We start from the raw sequence: 24,346 nt of genomic DNA, 5'->3' as shown, positions 1-24,346 counted from the left end.
TAATTCCTGGTATGTTTGGACAGACTGACAGCTCACACATGGAGGGGGGCACTCCAATTACCGTTCGATCTAGGGTCAGTTGATAACACACTTACCCTGCACTTGGACAGCGCTTAATAAATGATTCATCTGACCGCAGAGCACCGCAAAGAAAAGTGTAGAGGTTATCGTAAGGTTACAGATGGTTGAATACGGAGGTGGACAAGGGGGATCTGGTTACAGGCGGACAAGGTAAATGATAGGCAGAAAGAGAAAGGAGAAGATGACTGGAGCTTTCTTCATTTGGTGGCTCAATTACAGACTGTAGCTTTTCAATAACAAACACAACTGGTCATATATAAAAGGCACTCACTCATATCAATATTAAGAGACGATAGTGCTGGGAGACGCTGCCTGTCACTCAGCTGAAATGCAAAATAAATAAATATATATACATATATAAATATATATATAAATATATATATAAATATATATATATATTGACAATTACAACACAATTTGCACATTAGTAGCAGTAAATGCTTCCCATAAATAAACTACCGTTGTTGTGGTACTTGCCTGACGTCTGGTGGCCACCGTGAATAGTGCAATGACAATCTTACAACAACAAAAATGAGGACGCTGACCGTTTGTCACGACATTTATTCAGGGTTGACTTATAAGGATAATGTATCGTTTTCAAGAGAGTCAATGACCGTAATTTATTTGTCATTGTTCGCCGTAAATTAATTATTTTGCTGGTCAACGTCACTAAAGTGTCACTAGACTATGGTTAGCTGCACATTTAAGTCAGCTACTGTGGCATAACCGGTAACACGCTTCAGTGCTTTTGAGTTTTGCTTTCAGAATAAAGCACAGATATTTTTTTTATTACAATGGACAAAGGAACGTTTCCAACTACTATAGTGCTTTAAATAAATGATGTCAAAAATACTGAATAATATAATAGATCAAAACAAGAGGGCGAGGATGGTCAAAAACGAGTGGATCGTTTATTGATTTATTTTGAAAATTGATACTCGGAAGTTGCGCTTTTCCGTCGTTAACTTGACAGACGCGGAGCACCGCGGGAGAGCGCTGTCCGAAGATAATCGCAGGTGGCGTGCCTGGCAAATTGGCGGACGACAGAAACATGCGTTTGAATGCTGTTTAAAGCCCCAAAACAATTAAATGTATCTTAATTATTTATCGATCTCGCTCATTGGATGCTCAACAATGCGCTCGCCGGCTCGGTTCGTCGCCAGCTGGGCTCTCAACATCCACATCCAACGTCTCCTCGCCGTCGTCCTCTTCTTCCTCTGCTGCACGCTGACGATGATTGACGGGGCCGAGACACAGCGGCAATGCACGGAGGTGAGCGATGCGCACTTAATTCACGATTATTCACGCTTCATTCATGCTAAATTTCTCACCCATTCCCACCTTTGATTACCGGCTGTGCACTGATTTGGGCTGCGTGCGACGTTCAATGTCCCCTATGGGGAAAAACAAAACAAAACAACCCCTGCACATTTCCGGTTTCCTGACAAGTCCTAAAGCTGATCTCGTTAACACAGGGGTGTCACTTTGACAGTCTTCATTTATTTTATAGTAGTGTCTTAAGTGACTTAAGAGTTTAATTTGCTCTGTGACCATGCGTAAAACTCAGGTCTCCTATCAATGTTCTCCATTGAAATGAATAGAAAAGCTCTATATGTTCCACCCCCCCAAAACAAACAAACAAAAACAAAAAAACATAGCTCGAGCACAAGGGAGCATTCTGCTCAAGCAATGCAAAAATAAATAAATAAATAGACAGAGCAAATCCATTTGAGGTGCCACTGTATTATCACAGTAAAACGAATCCATTAGTGCAGGTAAATAAATTATATGCTATCTGATGAAGCAAGAATTCAAAGATTTTTCAGGATTTTGTTTTAACTGAATATCAACAGAACCAAAACAAGAAAAAATTCTGCTGAGGAAAGTAAAGGAAGTAGTGCAAACGAATACATAAAATCAAATCAATGTTTTCTGTTATCTAAATTATCTTCTTTCATCAAGGTGTTATGAATGGGAATGTTGTTACCACTTTAGTGTATAAACAGCTTCTTTTCATTTTTGAAAAAGTAAAAATATAAAACCAGTGTGCAAATATCATCGCTTTCCTTGCCTTTCCGTCTAGCATAGAAAATAAGTTTTATTTCATTGTACAATGCAGGCAAACAACATGGGTCATGTCAGTTGTTAATTTTGATTTTGCCGCATGCTGATAATAAATGAACAACAGGGGCTGCAAATGACCCCTGGGCCCTAGTTTGGACACCTCTGCCAGAACATGACTCACGAGTGCTTCCTTGCTCCAGTGTTTTGAACTTGGGCCACTGTGTGCTTATCGGTTTCCTGCATAGACTGTTTTTTTTCCCGTCCAACTGCTCTGGATCAGCTCAACACCTCCTCTGAAGCCCACACTGGTGTCACACTGGTCCCGGAGATAGAGGGGCAGCATTCCTGAAAGCAATCACTGCCTACTAGGGCGGGGCGAGTATAGCCTTAAAATATATATCAAATGAAAAGAAAATAAGGTTTCCGATTATAGTGAATTTCCCCCCTTCATTGAAAAGAAGAAGCAAAAGACTTTATATTATTCAAAATTCAAATCTTTAAAGGAGTTTTTGAAATCCCTTCTGTGTTTATAAGAGTCATACATTTGCAAGGGAAATAATTGAAACAATTTGGTTGTCATTCTTCATTTTGTTGCCAATGTCTGTTCTGATTTGCAGCATTACACAATGAGGAAATTAACAACCAATGTTTTAACTCCAAATGACTGAGGAGAACTGTTACCGTAAATTAGGTCCCATGTTCGCTGCCATACCGTCAGCGTAAACGGTTCACTTTTCGGAGACACGCTTTGAACTACGGAAGCCATTAAGATTATTTTCTTTTTGTATTTGAAAAACAAAAAAATCGTCCTAGCCTAATAACTCAATTAATTGATTAGTCGACCAGCCCTATTGCAGAGTCACATTTTTTTTTTAATTCGGCAAGAATTAGGAAATTATTGGATTGAAAAGAAAAGGTAACGCTACGAGTTTAATGTAATGTAATCTTGGCAATTTTTTTTATATTTTCGAGATTAACTCACATTTTTGAGAATACACTAATATTGCTATTTTTTTTTTTCAAATTTATGAGAATAAAGTTGGTAATACTGAATTTCAATGTGGCCACAATCTTTCTCATACAGATTAAAGGGATACTTGATTCATTGAGCCGTTTTCAACAGTAAGAAGATAATACTTTGTCAGGTAACGACCAATCATGGCTCAGTTTTCTGACCAAACTTAAAAAACAGCCGTAATTGGTCATTACCTATTTCCTCAGCACATGTGATGTCATCTTCAGTCGACAGCAAGTGGCAAAATTAGTTTTTAAAGGTAATTGTACATGAAAAATAACAAAGTCATCAAATTAATTCTGGACAAAATAGTAACTCTTTACTGCTGAAAGGCTAAGGGCTCAATGAGTCAAGTATCCCTTTAAAATCAATGACAGTGCAAAAAAAAAGAAAGAAGAAGAAGCAAAACACTGCCATCTAAAGCAGTTGTTGCCGTAGATGTGAAGGCGGAATGTTGTACTTCCAGACAAACAAAAAGGAGTGCCAATTACTTCATCTCAGTGGAAGCAACATGGAAGCGCTTTGAGCTTGTAAACGCAGTCGCTTCATCTTTTACTGTTCAGTAAACCAAACAACCTCACGAATAAAAGGGTGGAGGATGGAGCGGGGAACTGTTCTTTGCGCTCTGCCCGAGTAAACACATCCAGACACTTCATTAGTTACATCTGCACAATCTACAGACATAATCATGTTCAGCAAGTTATGATGCGGTTTTATTGTATGGTTGTTATGGGGTGGTTGTTTACTGCATCACACTGATCCTAACTCATCATATGATATAATGTCAATATTTTAGGAATACAGTGACAAAAAAGAAGAAACATCTGTAAACACGATGACACATTATGTAACTAACTCAAGAAGCAAAAACACCAAAAGATATAATTTTACAAAAAAGTTATAGACTGAAGTGGATGTGAAACAGCAAGTAAATTAATATTTGAGGCTGGTGTATTTGGTACTAGAACAGACAAAGATACCTAATGCAAAATTTTTGGTTTAATTAGTGGTGTTTTTTTAAATTAATTAATTAATTATTATTTTTAATTTTTTTGCAGGAGGACTACTACTTTGAGTACACAGAGTGCCACAGTTCTGGTTCTCGGTGGCGAGCGGCCATCCCGCACAACCCCGGGGCCTGCGTCGGCCTGCCCGAGCCGGTACGCGGCACAGATTGCAGTAAGTCTCTGGCATATTTTGTTGTGCGTCCATCTGTTTGGGATGCATGTGTGTATGTGTTGAACACCCCCTTATCGGCAGCTCGGAAATGTCCAAAATGCATCTTGACTGCCTCCGTTTGGACTGTATCCAAAGCCAGAGGCCATTGAACGCAGAACTAAAAAGAGGAGCTGCTCTCCTCATAGACAGGGTAGGGGGTTGAAAATGGAATGTGTCTATAGTATTTATTGATGAGTATGCCTACTGATTGTCGATTAATTTGAGATTAAAGTCATTTTATTACAAAAATAAACTTTATATGTATGTATGTATTTATATGTATATATTTTTTAGATGATTAAACATTTACTGTAAGTTGTATAGTATAGAATAGAAATAGCAACTCAGTTACAGGTCAGCAACTGATATTTTCCTTATTGCTGCCAAGTGGCAGAAAGCTCTATTTTAACTGAGCAACTCATTGACAATTATAACAGCTCTAATGCATTGAATTCATACCATATGATCTGAAAATAATGCAGCCCACGAGTCGGTGCTCGCAGCCCAAGGTCGGCATGCGAACGGTATGGCTGCATGGTTAAGAACTACTTATTTAGACATTTCAGGTATGAACTTATGGCCTCCCCTATATGATTTATGGTTCCACCCTGGCCACCGCAATGAAGAATTTCTGGCTACACCCTTGTAGAATAGTTATCCATATCCAAAATACAATTTCACATTTTTTTTAATTTTTTTAAATAAGTGTGTTATACTTGTATTTTTACTTAAAGTTGTAACATTGAGATTAAAGTCATATTTCAAAAATAGTCATAATGTTACAAGACTACATTAACTATGTTATGAGTGAGTATTTATATATATATATATATATATATATATATATATATATATATGTTTTTAGATCAAATTAAAAGATAAAGGTTTATATTTTCGAAATTAAAATCATAATGTTAACGACAAGTCCTATAGATTTTTCTTTTTTTTATTTAAGTAATTGAATATGTACTGTAAAAATAATTATTTGAGGCATACTATTAAACAATAAAAATACAACAATATTGTATGTAATATTATAAGGTGGAATCTAAGGCTGCAACTGTCAAATATTTAAGCATTCGAGGATATACTACTGATTGTACTGAATATACATGTTCAATTTAAATTATGATTAAAGTAGTATTACGTGATGGAAAAAAATATATTTTTTTAATGGAAGTTGTTGTATTTCAAGAATAAAGTCATAATATTAATTTAGGAGAATAAAGTCTTAATATTAATTTAGGAGAATAAAGTTGTTTTCCCTGAGAAACAAATTTATATATTTTTTGAAATAAATAGTTTTATAGTTCAAAGGTGAAAGTTTTAATATTATGACTGGAGATTAAAATTATGATATTATGAGAATAAAGTTTTACATCAGTATTATATAAATATATATATATATATATATATATATATATATATATATATATATATATATATATATATATATATTATGCATTATTACAAGAATGACATTGTTCAGTACATCGGATTGTGTTGAGGACCACTAAGATATGTACAGTTTTCACCAATACAGCCAATGGAAAAACAATTGGTGAGTTTTCAGGCAAGTTGCGGCCCCGAAGAAGACCATTACTTAATCAGAAAAATAAACACAGCGATTACAACATAATGTAGGCAGTTAGGAAGTCTTGTACATCAAATATGTAGAGCAGGAAGAAGGAAATGACTCTTGTTAAATGGCTCACTAATGTGGTGAGACCAGTTGTTAAACATGGCTGCTAACAGGTTTGTCCTGTGCTTCATTAACATCGGTTCACTTGCCACAATGTTTGTTTCTTCTTGCAACTGCACAGTGTGTTGTTTATCTATGTGGACATAATGATGCCATTAAAAATGATACATCTACAAGCGACGAGCGTCATAACTCATAACTCTGCCAAGATTAGTCGTCTAGTCACGACTATGTCGACAATCACAATTTTTGACAATATAGTTTAATAGTCGTCGTCGTCGTCGTCGTTTATTTCTTTATCTTTTGCGATTTTATTTTTCTCTCGAAACTGCCTCGTCTCCCGCTGCCCCTGCTGTGCTGGTCGTTGAAGCTCATGCACAGTAGTGATAATCCTGGTTATCCGTCAGGTCAACAGAAGCACTATGGCTATTGGCTAATGCAGTGTCATGGCTAACCGGCGTTAGCAACAGAGTTCGAAAGTTAAAATACTTGATGCAATTCAAACCTGCCTTGTATGGCAACATGATGGAAATGCAACAAGCAAATAAAAAGCAAGCATTTTGTGACTTAAGCCGGATTCCATTCCACCTGATGTAGGAGCAGTTTAGATTACGGTCTGTGTTTGATGTCATGTTTGGGTATGCTAATGTAATGTATCATCTACTATGGATTATGGAGGTATTAGTCAGCGAATTCACGTTTGTTTACCATAACACATTCCACAAGCTTGCCCAATCTCTCGTTCCCACACCCGTGAACAGAATAGGAACTCTGAAAATGGAAAACTCAAAGTAACAAAATGGCATGTTTGCTGCAACCCCGCAATGGCAACACATAACAATAAAACACACACAGCTCAGTTCATTATAATATACTATGTTACGGTCCTAAATAATATGAGCCTCTTAATGTTTAAGGATTATTATGTTTTTTCTTCAGGTGCATACCTCATTTTGATTGTGTCGATGTATTATATAACAGTTTTAAAAATGCACTAGTGAAGCAAAAATGTTTTGTATAAATAAATGTTAAATAAAAAACAAAATGAAAATCACTGTTTATTTAAATTTTGTTTAACTCAGTGCCTTTTCCTAATTTTACTCATCTGATTTCACTGTCTTCAACAGAAAAATAAATGTTTGATGCCTGAGAAGAGTGAAATATGCTTAAAAGTATTTCTTTTTGTATTTATAGATAGTATTCATAGCACAATTGTGTGTCATGTATAGTTTTTGGTTCCATTTTAAATTGCACTAAACATTTGCAGCCAAAAATGTTCAGCCCACAGTATCACCTTTAATTTAAGTTGCACCATTATTGATAAACAAGCTACAAAGTTTAATATTGTAAAAGTGTAATGTATTATCATTTTAATTGTCTTCATTTTTAGTTTGTACATACTGTACAATAAACAATTCAAGCTGAAAGCTAATGAGGGTTATACAAGAGCAGCTGCTTGTTGGTGCGATATGCTGTAATTTACATAGTATGATGCGACTACTATTGATGACTAGTCGACTACAAAATAATGATTTTTTTGCAGCCCTAGTGTGGTGTTATGGTCATAAGTTCTATTTTTTATGCAATATATTGTTTTGTGTTTGTGTCTTTAGCCTTTTCGTGCAAAGCCGGCGAGTTCCTGGAGATGTCGGCCCAAGAGTGCACTCGCTGCGCGGCGGGAAGCTACTCCCTGGGAAGCGGAATCCGCTTCGACCAGTGGGAATCCATGCCGGCAGGATTCAGTAGCCTAGCAACCGCCCTGGAAAACGGAGGACGCAGAAACGGCGACCTGACGTGCAACAGGTGACGCAATTATGCATTGTTGGTCTGCAGCTATATGACACACGTACTGTATATGAAACACAGTATATTACGTTTGCATGGAAGGAAATGGTATAAATTAGACATTTCTGACCCCTCTTGGCCCATTGTGGTGTTGCCACGTCGATATATTTAAAAATAAGAAATACCGTAAAAAAATAAATGGATCTCATTTTGCAGAATTTTTGATGTTTTATTCATTTTGGTTTTATCCTTTGAAATGATTTGAATTTTTTTTGGAGTTAATTTCAATAAGAAAAAAAATTGTGAATAGGTGATGTCGCAAATGCAGAAACGCGAACATGTGCAGATTCACAAAAAAAAAAAAAAAAGAAATAGTGAAACTTGTTATCCAGATTTATGAAACACATAATAAGCAAAATACTTTTCTGAAAGCCTGAAGAAATTTCTGCGACCTATTTTCTTTATTAGTACTCGTTTTGATAGCTTCCTGTGTAGTCGTATTCTAATTTCTCAATCATCCAAATAATGCAATATAAAATCACAAAATATTTCACTCTTTGAAGTTAATCAATATATTACTGTATATCAGTATCAGATTTTGAATTTAACTAGTGAAATAAAAAAGTTCTATGTATGGTATGTAGGTGGCTACAAAAATTCAAAAATATATTTTTTAAATGTTATTAATAAAAATGACAAAAGAACAAAGTAAGCCTATTATAATACTTATTTTTTTTAATTTATTTTTTTATAATATTTTCTCCAGATTTGTAAACTTTACAACAGGTGATTTTGATCTACAGTTTAGAGTAATAGGTTAAATGGTGCATAGTTTTTATTTCCAACATTATTTTTTTTTAATTATACTTGAAATAAAATACATTTCCCCCACCAAAAAAATCATATACAAACCATTTAGTTAATCAACATACAGTTGGTTTAATGCATGTCTCGTGTAATGTGCATTTCCGCTATGTTTTATTCATGTGTGTAACGGAACGGAACTGTGCCATTTATAATCCAATGAGAATTCATTCATCTGCTATGTTGTTTTTTTCTGATGACCTCTCATGCCCTCATGCCACAACAGCTCTTCCTGGGTGCCTCAGGGAAGCTATCTGGAGTCCAACCGGGATGAGTGCACAGTCGCACTAGTATACTCGGTCCACCTAAAGAAGCAGGGATCCGTCACTTTTGAGTACCAGTACCCGGACAACAACCTGCTCTTTGAGTTCTTTGTGAGTAGCAAACGCACCCATTTTGTGCACAAACGTATGTTCTCAAAGGTTATGTTGGATTTTTATGAAGAACCGATGGGCCAATTTGTTTGCTGACGAGTTTTTTTTAAAAAAAGTCTAAATTTACAAAACAAAGCACTGTATTTTATTTAATTTTAGTCATTTTTCATTGTTGTATGTAGCATTGTTTAATCCCTTTCTATTTTATTTATACTGGATACATGAACAAAATATTTAGAAAAAAAACATGTCAAATATTATGTATAATTGTTAACTGTGAGGTGACTAATCTTTTCAATTGTATTGTTTATGATAAAATAAGTTGAAAAATGAATACATGTAAATACATTTTAATTAGCCTATTATAACACAGATGTCAATATTTCAGATTTTTTAATAAAGTGTCAAGTGTGGTCATCAGTTGAGGTGAAAGTTAATTTAATTGTAATTGTGTTGAATGGGTTGTAGATCCAAAATGACCAGTGTCAAGAGATGGATCAGTCCGCAGAAACTAAATGGCTAAAGCTTACCAACCAAGGAGAGTGGGCCACCCACACGGTAAGTTCTAAAGCACTTTAGGCTACGTTTACACTGCAGGTCTTAATGCTCAATTACGATTTTTTTGGGTGAAATAAGATTTTTTTGAGTAAGCGTTCACATTACCTATTAATTGTGACCTCAGTCTCTCTGTTGTGTGGACGTAATGACTTGGCTTGTGAAAGAATCACTGAATTAAATGTGCAAACTGTGCTGCAGTCAAGCAAAGTCATCTTTATTTATATTGCGCTTTCACACAGCCGTAGAATGTTGCAGCTTTCATAGCATTAAAAAAAAATCCTGCGCAATACAATCACTATGTACAGTTCTGCTCAAATTTGATTTTTTTTTATTTGTTAATATGATCACCAGGTGAACCTCAAGTCTGGCACGAACATCATGTACTGGAGGACCGGTGCCGTTACTGTGGGCACCAAAACAGTGAAACCAGTGCTGCTCAAAAATGTCCAAATAGAAGGTTTGTCTTTGTATTCATCATTTCCTCTTCAATCATCACTCCATCAAATATTCATCTGTTCAAATATTCACATTTCCTTCCCGTCTCCAGGTGTAGCCTACACATCCGAGTGTTTCCCTTGTAAGCCGGGCACCTTCAGCCGAGAGCCGGGCTCCTCCTCGTGCGAGCCCTGCCCTCGGGACACCTTTTCGGGCCACGGGGCGAGTTCCTGCTCCCCCTGCGACACGGCCATTCAGTATGCAGGTGGACACACACATGCACACAAACTCCTGATACTTACTAAAAGTGAAAACGGATTTCTTATGCATTCAGGTGTGGAAGCTGATCTACTAACCAGGCGTGCTAAATTGCAGTGCAGTTAATTTTGTGCAATATCATTGACTCCTGGCATTTTTTAACGCAGCATCCACCTATTGCAAGCCATTTTAAAGCATTTTGACTTTTAAAGGGCCAGTCCGTGATCCCTTGCGCCATCTGGTGGTGAGATAGTAATTCATTCATTTAAAAAAACGATGTCAATAGTATACAGAAAAATATGTTTCATTGCATAAATGTAATTTATTTAATTATTATTATAGATCTAATCATCACAATATTATATGGCTGAAGTGCCACCTTACAAGAGGTTGGCATGTTTTGCCGTGATCTTCTTGCAAAGTACAACTTCGCGAACATACTAGCCCTGGTGGTGCTTGCATCTAGGGTTGGACTTAATGGGTCAACCGCCACTTACGTTCCACAGCTGGGGCCTGCAGGTGGTCGTCGTTGAGTCCCATGATCCGGGCTTGTCGCTAGTCACCTTATGCTTTGCTCTTGCAAGCTTTTACTAGATGTTTTTTTTTTTTTAACTAGCTTCTCCCGCTAGCTGCTCTTGTTAGCTACGCCAGCCTATGGCGCCGTCTAACTCCCGCTAGCCGCTTTCGTTAGCTGCTCTGGCTAAATCCGGCTCACTCGGTCTTTCGACGTCGCTCGCCGGGCTTCACACTGGCTGCCAAGTTGCCATCGCTCGCCAAAATAACAAATGGTGGTAGGCTTGTGGAATTTGGTCTCTCTGAGCCACCGTAGTGTGCGTGCTTTGAAATGCATGCATTTCGTCTGCATTATATGCTAAAGCGACATCTAGTGGTCACTTTTTACACACTCTGGCTTTAAGACCAAGAAAATGTTGTCTTCTGTGACATTAACATTTAAGACCCAAACCTAACAAAAGGATGACAAGCCTGTCTTCTTTCACCAGGAAAAAAAGTTTCTAACTTTTTCCGTGCTTCGTTAATCAGCAGTAGGTAATTGCTTGGCTTCACCAAAAATAGGGGTCAGTGGTCACTTACCAAAAACAAGCTTTTATTTAATTTTTAGTTTTTTAAAGGGAACATGTCAAACCGAACTGTCACTTTGAAACTAGTATTTTTTTCCTTACACAGGTTTACATGCCTGAATTTCACATAAAGCTGAGCATGACCGTTTTCCATGCCAACCTTGTTGAAACGAATATAGCCATTGCTGGCAAAAAAAACTGTTGGATTCCTTCCCATTTCCAATAAAAAAATTCCACGGCAGACAATAAGTTCATACGGACTACTTGTGTTATTTTGCAGATGAGGGATCCGGAAAATGCAAAAACAGACCTCCATGTTCCAAGAAGGACTATTTCAGCATTCACACGGCGTGCGACAACGAAGGGAAGGTGAGGAAAGCAGGTGACGCTTAAGCAATCAGCTTCTGGAAATCCTCACATATTTCCCCTGTTAACGGCAGACTCAGGTGCTATACAAGTGGATGGAGCCAAAGGTCTGCCTGGAGAACGTGACCGGAGCCGAGACGCTGCCCCCCGGTGGCGAGCGAGAGCCCTGCCCTCCCTGCAACCCTGGTTTCTATAACAACGACACATCCGTCTGCCTGCCCTGCCCCGCCGGGACCTCCTCGGATGGGATGAAACGTACCGAGCGTCGTCGTGTTTCTTCATCGTGCCTCTTCCGCTTGTTGTTCATTTTTGTTTCCTTCGTCAGCATGTCAGCAGTGCCCGGCGGGCACAGAGCCCACCCTGGGCTTTGAGTACAAGTGGTGGAACGTTCTTCCAGCTAACATGAAGACGTCATGCTTCAACGTGGGCAACTCCAAGTGTGACGGCATGAACGGTGAAAGCGATAGAAAAAAACAAAAACATATTTGGACAAAAGTAATAAATCAGGCCTATATAAATAGAGTATATTATACATCTTAAAAGTTGAACATTTGGTACTCTGGAACGTGGACAATATACCAGAAGGCTTAAATTGAAGATGCAAATATATTTTTTTGTCTACATAATCTTTATTTGGCCAAATGTGTTTGGATCTTGAATTCAGTCTGAAAGCCACTTCCTGTTTCTAGGCTGGGAGGTGGCCCGCGATCACATCCGGAGCAGCGCAGGAAGCTCGGATAATGACTACCTCATCCTCAGCATCCATATTCCCGGCTTCAAGTGAGCACGTCGCTCTTCTCGCTCACTGTCACGTCTCCGCTTGTCTTAACACTTTTCCTTCCTCCGACTTCCACCAGACTCCCGACGTCCATGTCGAGCCACACGGGTACAGAGTTTGGCCGTATTACGTTTGAGTTTGAGACGGTTTGCACAGCAGACTGTGAATTCTACTTTATGACGGTGAGGGGAAATCCTGGAAGTGTAGATCAGGGGTGTGCAAACTTTTGCTTTTGTGCATTCTTTTTTTCAATGTATTTTTTTGAAGGATGTGAACCGGAAGAGCACGACCGTGGTCGAGTCATGGGAGAAAAGCAAAACAAGACAGTCGTATACACACGTCATGACCAAGAATGCCTCCGTTTCCTACACGTGGGCCTTCCAGAGGACCAACCAGCCCACTGACGTAAGTCGTACAACACCTGACACAACACCTATCTGCACAACTGTTTGTCCATTCACATGACCATAGGTTTGAAACTCTGGTCCTGGAAGGCCGCAGTCCTGCAGGTTTTGGAGGTTTCCCTCTTCCAACACAAGCCGATTCCAATCAGCAGGATCTTTATCAGGCTTATGCAGAGCTTGCTGACGAGCTAATCCTATATCAGCTGTTTGAAAATGTCTTATTTTAATTAAACACAGACGATAATCAGTCGATTACATGCCGTTTAATTGATTAATTTTGGCAGCTCTACATCTTTGTCCATTCGCTCAATATACACACCTGTTTGTCCATTCACACAATGTCCATATCTGCTATTTGCACAAGCATTTAATAATGTACAAATGTGTCTGTCTATTCACACAGACACATTGTACACGTTAGTCTGTCCATTTTTGTAAATGCACAAACATGATGTACACAAGCCTGTCCATTCACTCAAATGGTAGATATCGGTCTGTCCATTTGCACATGCCTAATATAGAGCTTCATGTGTTGCACATTGCGCAGGTCCGTCGCTACGTGCACGACGTGGCACGCATCTACTCCATCTGGGTGAGCAACGCGGTGGACGGGGTGTCGTCCGAGTGTCGCGCTTGCGCCCTTAGCGCGCAGCCCTCCGGCTCAGCGTGCGTGCCGTGCCCGCTTGGTCACTACATCGAGCCGCAGAGCAGCCGCTGCGTCGAGTGCCCTCCCGACACCTACCTGCTCCCGCAGTCCACGCCGGGACCGGACGCGTGCAAACGTTGCGGACCGGGCAGCCAGAGCAGCAAGGTTGTACTTTCACATAAACATACAATGCACACTTCTGGTTTCACATGAAGACACACCTGTGTTTTCATATTGTAATAAGAACACAATTACAAATGCAGCAATTAACCGACAACTAATCAATTATCAAGAAGGCAGATGTACTGTGTTAATGTATGCCCTTTCAAATAAACGCAGTATATACTGTACACATTTGGTTGTCCCCTTCATCTACACACCATGTATCTGTCTGTACACACGTGATGCACTCACACTGATGTACACGCACGTTTGTCACTTCACATTCAATGCACATAATGTACACGTGTTGGCCCCTTCACGTAAACGCGTATTGATAACTAAGTCTCATCCATGTTTGCCATTGACTCTTTATGCTTCTTCACATTCTCTTCCAGGACCACCGCTTATGCTACAGCGACTGCCACTTCACGCACACGGATGCTAACGTTACCATGACCTTTGACTTAAGCCAGCTGGGCTCGGTGGGAACGCTGATGAACGGGCCGAGCTTCACCTCTAAGGGAACCAAGTACTTCCACCTCTTCAACATCAGCTTGTGCGGAGGACAGGTGAGAGGACAGGACAACGAATGCATGCTCGTCCTGTGAATTACCTTAACTCATTCACTCGCAGCCAATTTCACTGAAGCAACCTCCTTCGCTTCCGGCTGTTTTACTGGATTTTGACTGATTTTGCTAGGCCCACAGAATATTGTCTTATATTGCTATAAAACATGGAACCTACCAAAAGAAAGATTAGAGTCTCTTCTTTCATCAGGAAAAAAACAAATTTTTATCTGTTTCTGTTTTGCCTCAATTAGCATTAACTTATAGCTAAGTTTCATCATTATTCACAAATCTGTTGAAAACACCGGGGAAAACGGCCTTTTGCAACATGGCCCTCGTTGATCTCTTATACTCTGCTGCCACCTGCTGGCCGTTTTTTGTAATAATTACTATTGCTTTAAGCGACCCTTTCAGGTCACAGGCTGCCATCTGTATGCTCGAGCATAACCCCCCCAAATAAAAACATAAATGCATTTTTTTTAAACTAATAGAAATAGTTAAAATTAATTTTTTACGTTTATAGCCGTCAATGGCAGTGAATGAGTTAAAATAGATTTTTTTTTTTTAATTCATTTTTGGCAGCAAATGAGTTAATGTGCAGTTTAGGGGTGTCAAAATTAGTGCGTTAATTTTGAGTTAATTTAAACGCACTATTTTTTTTAAACTCGTGATTAATGACCGCCCTTACTTGGAAAGCCTGTGCTGGGGGAATTCTAGTCGCAACGCGGCAGAAACGTCCACGTCAAAATTTAGCAGTAAGAACTTCAATAATAATGTATATGTTTGTGGAGACTAGGGTCAAGTTGTATTTAAATTTTTTAAAAATGTGCAAAAATTTCACAAGTTACTTAATGTCAAAAAATTGCTCTTAATATGAAAAGAAAAATGCACTAAATCACCAACGTCTTACAAAAGCAATTATGCCATCTAGTGGCAGAACAATGACCTCAACACAAATCAATATCACCCTCCTTTTTTACAGTACAGTACATCTTTTTAATTTTAAATCTGTTATGAGTTATGAAATTACTGTTTCAATGACTAAAATATGCAGCCAGATTTCTATTAGTTTAACATATTTTTCCACTTTTATTTTAACAAGACTATGAAAACTTGTACATTTTATCGAACATTTAGAACAAATATCAAATTTGCGATAAATCAAGAGTTAACTATTTAAAGCGATTAATTCTGATAAAAAATGTTTTATTGCCTGACACACCTAGTAACGATATGATGTGAAACAATAAAATGTCTGTGAAGTGCATCGCACCTGTATTTCATGTAAGTGGCTGTCTAGGCCAGGAGTGTCCAAATAGAACTTTTAAAGGCCACAATGAATTTTATTCATTATGACAAAGGTCTATTTATTGAGGTTATTCAGGCCACGTATGATGTTCTTGTTCAAAACAACAAGAATGCAAACTGAAACACAATATCATTTTCATATTGATGTGCCCCCCAAAAATTCCCTTTGACTCATAATAATGCTTGACAAAGCCCCTTTGGTTGAACATTATCTGAGTGATGTTGGTGTTCTCATCCACAGCAAGGAAAATGTACTCTGCATTTTTTATAACATTGCGCAGCTGCTTAAATGGATCAAATCAGCAGCCAGTGTGTCTTCTTGTTGTGGAATCCGATGGGGATTAGCTTCATTTTAGCTGTCATTGCCTCTTTTTTTTGTTTTGTTTTTTTGCCTTCAAACATTTCGTCCATGACTGCAGTCACGCATGCTTTGTGAGCACTTGCTTTTTGTTGTCATACATGTTACAACAATCTTGCAGCTTGATATGACGATTTCAGTGATTTTTTTTATTCTTACCTTTTGAATTTCCAAAATCTTTCTTCTCTTCTGAATTTCCTATGCTTTGTCTTCTTATAGTGCTGTATCCAATTGGAAATAATCATATTTAGTCCCTTGCCATTTTAATATGACCCTCTTTAGGATCATCTGGCCTCATGCAAAGACAACGTGACCGACCTGTCTGTCAGCGATTCTCTGAGCGAGCACGGCGACGGGGCCAACGCCGTCAAGACCTTCATCTGCCAATCAACCGTAATCCCAGCCAGCGGACGAGGCTTCAACACGGCGCTCACCTCGCAGTCCATTAACCTGGCCGACACCTTCCTCGGTGAGCAGCCGCGTACGCGCTGTACTCCGACCACGGCTGGCCGCCATGTACGTGTTCAAACTTGATGTCATGGTGAACAGGTGCAACGGTGGAGAGTACGCATGCCGGTATTCAGGCAAGACCGGAGCTGTACCCCCGCTCCTCCAGGAAAGTGCCAGATATCAACTTCTACTTTCGGTAAGCCTTATAATCACATTCCTAATCTTAGTATATTAATTATTTGTGGAATATGAATTCTGCAGTAAAATCCACTCGTTTTTATTCATCTCAGACAAAGTAACGACCAATCACGACGCACTTCTGGGCTTGGTCATGCAGACCTGATTTAGCCAGCCCGGCTAATGTTGAATTCACACGAAAAGCGGGGGGAGGCGTTTGTAGCCACTGGACTTTGCGCGGACCGGAACGAAAGTGCGTGAGGCGGCGCGGAGGACGTGTTTGGAGCGCTGGGACGCGGTGCGGCGCAGCGAAATCCGAAAATCCGCACACTCGCATGTTCGGCAAAGTTGAAAATTTTTTACTTTACTTACTTACTTTACTTTACTTTACTTTTTACTGCCTCACGGTAACCGTCACACAAACGTCACACACAACGTCCTGTCTGTTGTCACCCCGAGCGCTACAACACGGCCACCCGGGACCGAATGGTGAGCAAGGAAGTAGCATGCAAGTGCCGGTTAGCGCATTTACTTGTTGTTGAACTGTACCGAGGTAGCAACAGTGTTTATCATCCATCCCAAAGTTATTTAGCTTAACTGCCGGACGCCCGATTGCCACTAAAAAAGCATAAGTGCTATTACGTACCTCAAAAAAGTCTCGCTGCTGGAGAAAATAGTGCCCCAGTCCCAGGAAAGAAGTAGAAGTAGTCGGCCTGAGCAACATAGATGTTATTATCAGTCGACAGCTAGTGGCAAGATGGCCGTCCCTTGAGATGGATAAAAATGGCTGGATTTTGCTTCATAACTCTTTTTACACAAATGTAATATTAACTCTTTTGCTCCCCAAAACGTATAAATATGTTCCATTTTAAATATCATGGTCCCAAAAACGTATTTATACGTTTTTTTTTTTTTTTTTTTTTTTTTTTTTATGCTCGAGCATACAGAAGGCTTTGATGCAGCCTCTGAATTAAAGACAGGCGCTTGAAGAATGGTAGTTATTATAAAACGGCCAGCAGGTGGGAGCAGAGTATAAGCGATCAGCCAGAGCCATGTTGCAACAAGCTGTTTTCTCCACCGTTTTAAACAGATTTGTAAATAATGATGAGACTTCGCTATATACTAATGTTAAATGCTGCAAAACGGAAACAGATAGAACTATACTTTTTTTCCTGGTGAAAGAAGAGACTCTAATCTTTTGGTAGGTTTCATGTTTTTATAGCAATAGAACACAATATTCTGTGGGCCTTTCAAAATCCAGTAAAACAGCCGGGAGCGGACGGGGTTGCTTCAGTGAAAATGGTTGGGAGTGAATGAGTTAATCAGAATGTCATGTTTAGACTAGTGAGATCACATATAACATATTATTGTCAAGAAATGTTTAAGGTTGACTTCCACTTTAAAGCTCAGCCCTGGTCATGTGACATTCACAGGTCAGCCCCTTCAGATGGATAAAAATGGGTGGATTTTGCTGCTTAATTCTTATTCCAAAAACACAATATTAATCAGAATACCATGTTTAGACTAATGAGGTCACTTAGAACATATAGTTAAAAACATTTTTAACTTCACTTACCCTTTAAACATATTGAAAAGCGATTTTCAGTAGGAAAATTCCTACTTTATTTGAATTAATTAGTAAACATCTGGATCTTCATATGTAAACATTCAAACTTCTCGATGGTGAGTTTGTGGTTTTAAACTATAATCATCAAAATTCTGAAAAATATAATCATGAAAGTATAGAAAAAAAGGCTAAAATTCTATTTATTCTAAACTTTTCCGTTTTCTCAAAAGCTCTCTTTTGCTTGTTGTGGTGTACTGGAAAGATGATTTCGCATTTATAAGTGCTTGCCGTGTTTGTTGCCAAGGTCTTTAGAGCCCACCTCATCTTGTGAATCGGGCCGCAGCACTGTGGTGTCTGTGCGCTGCAATCCCCTGAAAAGCACCAAAGGAGAACTCTCCGTGCCAAGGTAAGCATGCACGTCGCCATCGGCATTTGATGGACCAGGTTCCCGCTGTTATGCTCACTGACGCCGAGGGCGGCAAAATTCCAGGATTTTTCAATATTGGGAACGTTTCATGCGAATTATTGGCATTCTATGGAAATAAAATGACGACCATATCGGATCTTGAACATTTCCATAATTCCCCATCTTAATGGTCAATTTTCTGTAAATGTTCCACCCATCTGCAACCCTGACTGACGCTACACATCTGTTGCAGTACGTGTCCCGCGGGAACGTGCGACGGCTGCACCTTTCGTTTCCTGTGGGAGAGCTCCGGAGCGTGCCCCACGTGCACCCAGAGTGACTACCACCGCATAGAGGGAGCCTGCAAAGCGGGTCAAATGGTTTGTGGCACCCCCTCTAGTCTTTTTTTTTTTTTTTTTCCTTACCATTATTTGACTGGTCTGGACTGGACACTCCATCCATCCATTTTTGGAGTGTTATCCTCATTGTGACATTTCATTTCATTTGTTTTCACATCAACAAGATATACATTTTTCCTAAACAATACTCAACTAAACCTAGCCTAAAAAGGGAGTGGGAGGAAGAAAAACTCAAGTCCCACCCCCATTCTCATTAATATTAAGCTTTGAAATTTTTTTAGCTACTTTACTGCAAGCTTGCTGTAACCAACAGCGCTTTTCATGAACACAGAAAAACTGTGTTTACAATTAAGACAAACAGACCTAAAACAATGTGTTACTTAACTAACATTGCAATCAAAAGCTCATGAAAACTAACAATACCAGCTTGGGTAAGAGACAAACCAGAAACAAAACAAAAGCACATATCAATGATGCTAAGACACAAGTAAGACATGTCAAACTATACCAAGGATCAGGAAATATATTACTCGATGCTCCCTAATCTAAAGGCTCAGCTTTACCCTCAACTGCGGGGTCAATGCCAAGTACAGCCTTTTTTAGCGTGACAACGGGGGCGGAGCTAGGGGTGAGGTGAGTAGCCACTACCAATAAGGTCATGAATTGTTATTTTCACTCGTGGAGGCAGCACTTAATCACCAAGCCTTTTGACATGCAGTTGGTGTTTTCCAGTCGCTACTTGATGGTGACATCACGCAGCCAAGGTCATGGGTGGAGAAAATGTGTGGCTTTAGATGAATTGGATGGTTGCAATCTGGCTCACTCACAGACGAAAATAGGAAAATAGTTAGCTTACAAAACATTCACTTACTTGTGTAATTTTATGTATATTATTACTTCATGTTTTCATACTGTATGAAATTTTATAGTGGTCATGTTACACAAATGCTTTAGTGCAGGATTGACCAATTTCGGTCCTCGAGGTCCGGATTCCTGCAGGTTTTAGATGCTTTTGCCCACTAGCACACCTGATTCATATAATCAGCTCATCAGCTTGCCTGATGACGATCCTGATCTTCAGTATCAGGTGTGTTGGTAGGCGGAAACATCTCAAACCTGCAGGACTCGGGACCTTGAGGACCGGAATTAGTGAACCCTGCTTTAGTGTGTTTTGGGGGGCTATAACAGATTAGTAGCATTTTCTTTCATTCCAATGGGAAAAGTTGATTTGGTTTTGAGTTACATTTTGTATAAAAGTAATTAACTCATTCACTCCCAGCCATTTTCACTGAAGCAACCCCCTTCGCTCGCGGCTGTTTTACTGGATTTTGACTTATTTTGCAAGGCCCACAGAATATTGTGTTCTATTGCTATAAAAACATGGAACCTACCAAAAGAAAGATTAGAGTCTCTTCTTTAAAAAGTTTATTTGTATCTGTTTCCATTTTTCAGCAATTAGCATTAGAATATAGCTAAGTTTCATCATCATTATTCACATTCCTGATGAAAACAATGGCAAAAAGAGCTTGTTGCAACATGGCCCTGGCTAATATCTTATACTCTGCTTGCCATTTTTGTAATAACTACCATTGCTTTAAGCCACCTCTTCATGTTAGAAGCTGCATCAAAGCCTTCTGTATTCTCTTGCATAAAAAAACAACATAACAATCGCATAAATACGTTTTTGGGAGTGAAGGACAATGTATTCAAAAAACGCATTTACACATTTTTGGGTTTGAATGAGCTACAAAGACAACTTTTGTTTTTTTTTTGTTTTCATAATGCGTGTAGATGAAGGGACAGATTTGAACGCTTGATGTGTGCTTTCGTGCAGGATCTGTTGTACGTGTGGACGGAGCCCAAGGTTTGCATGGGAGGCGTGAGCTTGCCCGACAAGGAGACGCATCCGTGCGAAGGGATGGATCTGTGGGTGCGCCTCTGCGCCGGATTGGGCACCTTCATTGCCGTGCTGCTAGCCTCGCTCACTTGCTACTTCTGGAAGAAGAACAAGCGGTACGCCATCGCTGTCTAATGCTCACATCTACACAACCATTATGTATGCATCGGTTTGTTTAAAATTTCAATGTCCTTTAAATTAGATTGTGCCTAATATAGCGACTCCCTTTTCCAGTTCTCTCACCAAACTTGTTAATCCTCTGAGCCCATCATCCCTCCTGCTTCATCCTTTTCCCAGATTTGTGATGACTCATGTTTATTTCCCGTGTTGACTTTGTGTCATCTGCACGGGGCAGGTTGGAGTATAAGTACTCGCGCCTGGTCATGTCCGCCAACAGCAAGGAGTGCGAGCTGCCATGCGCCGACAGCTGCGCCGTCATGGAGGGCGAGAATGAGGGCGACATGGAGGACGACGTGGTCTACTCCAAACCCTCGCTGCTCAGAAAACTCAAAGCCATAGCGTCCAAGGTGAAGCGCTACATATGCATACACCTACTCGTAAAAAGTTTGGGATATTCAGTTTATGCTCATTCATTTATTATAATCAGAGCCCTAAATTTACTGTAATCTGTTGTTCAAGCTTTTGAATGTTCCAGTACTTTTTGCAAAATGTGCTTTGCAGCAAAATTTACGACAGGTGAACATTTCCAAGGATGTCCACTTGTTTGCCTTTCTGTGTCTTCTCAAGTTTCTCGGTTATAACAGTCAAAGCTCAGTGACGACTTCCGGTTTGAAAATGTGTACTAATCAATTTTGTTTTTTTTTGCGAAGACAGAGTAAAAATCCAACATGGCTACTAACCAAAGAGAGACAGTAGTGAATTACTTATGTTGTCGTTGCGGGAAAACCTTGTAGATTCATCAGTAAGCTCACCGCTGTTGAAATGATGTCACGCAAATAGACGAATTTGATTGGTCTGACTGTTTTCGGCCGGTGCCGAATCGCTATCTATGGACGCCTGTCCAGACCCACTTTCTTTTTCAAGAAAATGGATGTGGCTTGCCAGGCTAGAACATTTATTGATCCATTATTGGAACAAACACCTGAATATCCTGAACTTTTTGTGAGTTGGAGCATTTCATATTGATACGCCTCTTCTCCCCACTCCTAATTCTGCTACATCTCTTCCAGTAGAGCTCAGTGCTGCTAAGTATAATGTGGCTCAATGCGGTACTACGCTTAAGGCATGCAACTGAATTGTATACTGTTTTTACAAAAAAAAAAACAAAAAAAAACCTTAAAATGGCAAAATATTGACTTTGGTTTACTGCATTTGACTAAATGCAGTATATATATTTAATAATATTGTACACTATTATTGACTTAAAAAGCTATATTTAAAAAAAAAAACATGACAAAACATGGCTCTAAACAAGCTTTCCGTGACACAGCACATTATCCACAAAATCTACATCATTTTTTTGTGACCAACTGAATGTTTTTGTTTTTTTTTTTGTGCAGAAAAATGGGCAAAGCTATGAAGACATGCAGCTAAACTCATCTCATTCCAAAGCCTTGGTGTGGAGTTAAAGCTACGGAGAACCAAACAGGGAGAGGTCCTCAGGAGATTGTCCACTGGTGAAGCCCCCTTTAAACCAGTCACCCACCTCTGAGCTTTGCTAGGCACACACACATACACGCACGCACACACGCACGCACGCACACGCACACACACGGTGGCCTTCAAATGGGTACGAGTGTGTCAGAGCTCAGGGTAAGCCAGAGAGCTATGTCATTTTGTGATTTTACTTTGATGAGTTAGCTACAAGGTGGGCATTTTGTGTGCAAATCCCCCCTCGCCCTCGCCCTCCCCACCCCACCTCATCTGTGGCCACTCGTCATTTGTGTGTATTGTTTTTGTTTGGCTCCAATTGTTGTACAGAGAGGTGGACGCTGAGGTTGTGTACTTCTAATAAATTATGACTTATTTATCTATAAGTGCACCCCGGTTGGTTGTTTTTTTATTGTCTTTGGTGGACTGGAAAATATAATAAATCTAATAAATGTCAAACATTTTTAAAGTTTGAATATGTAGAATGTAGTTAGATTTTTTTTAATGAAAAGTTTAAAAAAAATAAAGTTCATTATTAAAACATAAAAAAAAGGTTCAAAAAAAGGTAATTCAGTTAAACATTTTAAAAATATATATAATTTAAGATTTTTTTTTACATTTTATTTTTACCCCACTCTATAGAATTTATTGAATATATGAAGTATTTTTAATAGGATTTCTTTTTTGAAGAAAATAGATATATTTGTTAAATAATGTGTCTATTTTTTTTAAATACAATATTAAGCATGTAATTTATGTGTTAACAATTTAAATTTATATTTAGAACTTTGGATGGGCGAGTACCGATACCAGCCTTTTAGAAGGTACCGGTGCTCACGACCTTTTTAAGGCTGTTTTACTATCAGGAGCTAGAAATTAGAAGAATAGAAATAGAATAGCCATTAATTTAATAGGATTTTAAGGAAAAAAAATCTATATTGGGGTATGGTCTTTCTTTAAAAATATCTGTCGTAGTTTTTTGGGGAATTTTATGTACTAGTGATGTCTGAATTTGTTATCGGCATCGATGACTACTCAAGAGTTAATTACTCGTGCTTTTGTTGGTCTGAAAAAAAGTAGTATTGAACATCCCCATTTAAAACATACCTTTTTTTTTTATGTATCTGCAACAATGATTCATGTATTAAAATTTTTAGTATGTAATTCGTGGAATATAGATGCATAATTTTTAAACCAATGAAAACATTGCATTAAAAAAATCTGATTAGAAAGTCTATTAACAAATAGAATTTGTTGAAGTTAAATGCAAAATGAACACATTTGTATTTCTTAAAATGTATATAAATTATTTTTGCGAGAATACGACTTTTTAAAAATGTCTATTAAATAACGAATAATTAAAACAAAGAGCTATGTTTCTTTGTTATATTTAGGTTTTGAACTAAAAGTTTTTGTTGTATTAAGGCCTAAATACACCAATCTGACGTCGGTAGTCGGACGTCAGATTGGTGTATTTAGGCCTTTACAATAAAAAAAACAATAATTAAGATGTCATTTTTTTTCAAAAGTTATTTTTTTTAAATGTATGTAACATTATTAAATTTAAGTAAAGTAAGTAAAAACAAATGTATGCATAGTGCTGAGAATTATTTTTTCTGAACATTTTTTGGAATATATATGGAACCTAATTGATTATTTTTTTGAATGACAGGACACAACTTATTTAAAAGAGAAAAAGAAAAAAAGACTGTCCCCAACGAGGCTCATGTATTTCACGAAACACTATTACGACAATCAGGTCCATAGATTTCCAAACCTCAGTCATTAGTTTGTTTGGCTGGCATGTTGCATAAATGCACAGACGAATGTTTCTGTAATTATCCCAACTACCAGCAGA

The 24,346-nt window shown here is 38.7% G+C and overlaps 1 protein-coding gene across 1 annotated transcript; it reads left to right on the top strand.

Annotated features, from left to right (window-relative positions):
- Positions 1-1,053: 1,053 nt before the first annotated feature.
- Positions 1,054-22,884, top strand: elapor2a (endosome-lysosome associated apoptosis and autophagy regulator family member 2a). The gene is made up of 22 exons (XM_077569169.1): positions 1,054-1,353; positions 4,219-4,339; positions 7,694-7,883; positions 8,956-9,103; positions 9,572-9,661; positions 10,013-10,118; positions 10,209-10,361; positions 11,714-11,802; positions 11,874-12,054; positions 12,125-12,253; positions 12,489-12,579; positions 12,657-12,759; positions 12,845-12,982; positions 13,529-13,792; positions 14,185-14,358; positions 16,304-16,490; positions 16,571-16,667; positions 18,520-18,621; positions 18,875-19,001; positions 20,815-20,993; positions 21,233-21,404; positions 22,398-22,884. The coding sequence occupies exons 1-22, from the start codon at positions 1,171-1,173 to the stop codon at positions 22,464-22,466; spliced, it is 3,093 nt and encodes a 1,030-aa protein (XP_077425295.1). The 5' UTR covers positions 1,054-1,170; the 3' UTR covers positions 22,467-22,884.
- Positions 22,885-24,346: the final 1,462 nt, after the last annotated feature.

Source organism: Vanacampus margaritifer, chromosome 6, assembly GCF_051991255.1.
Source record: "Vanacampus margaritifer isolate UIUO_Vmar chromosome 6, RoL_Vmar_1.0, whole genome shotgun sequence".
NCBI classification, from domain to species: domain Eukaryota; kingdom Metazoa; phylum Chordata; class Actinopteri; order Syngnathiformes; family Syngnathidae; genus Vanacampus; species Vanacampus margaritifer.
This window is presented reverse-complemented; position numbering and strand designations above follow the sequence as displayed.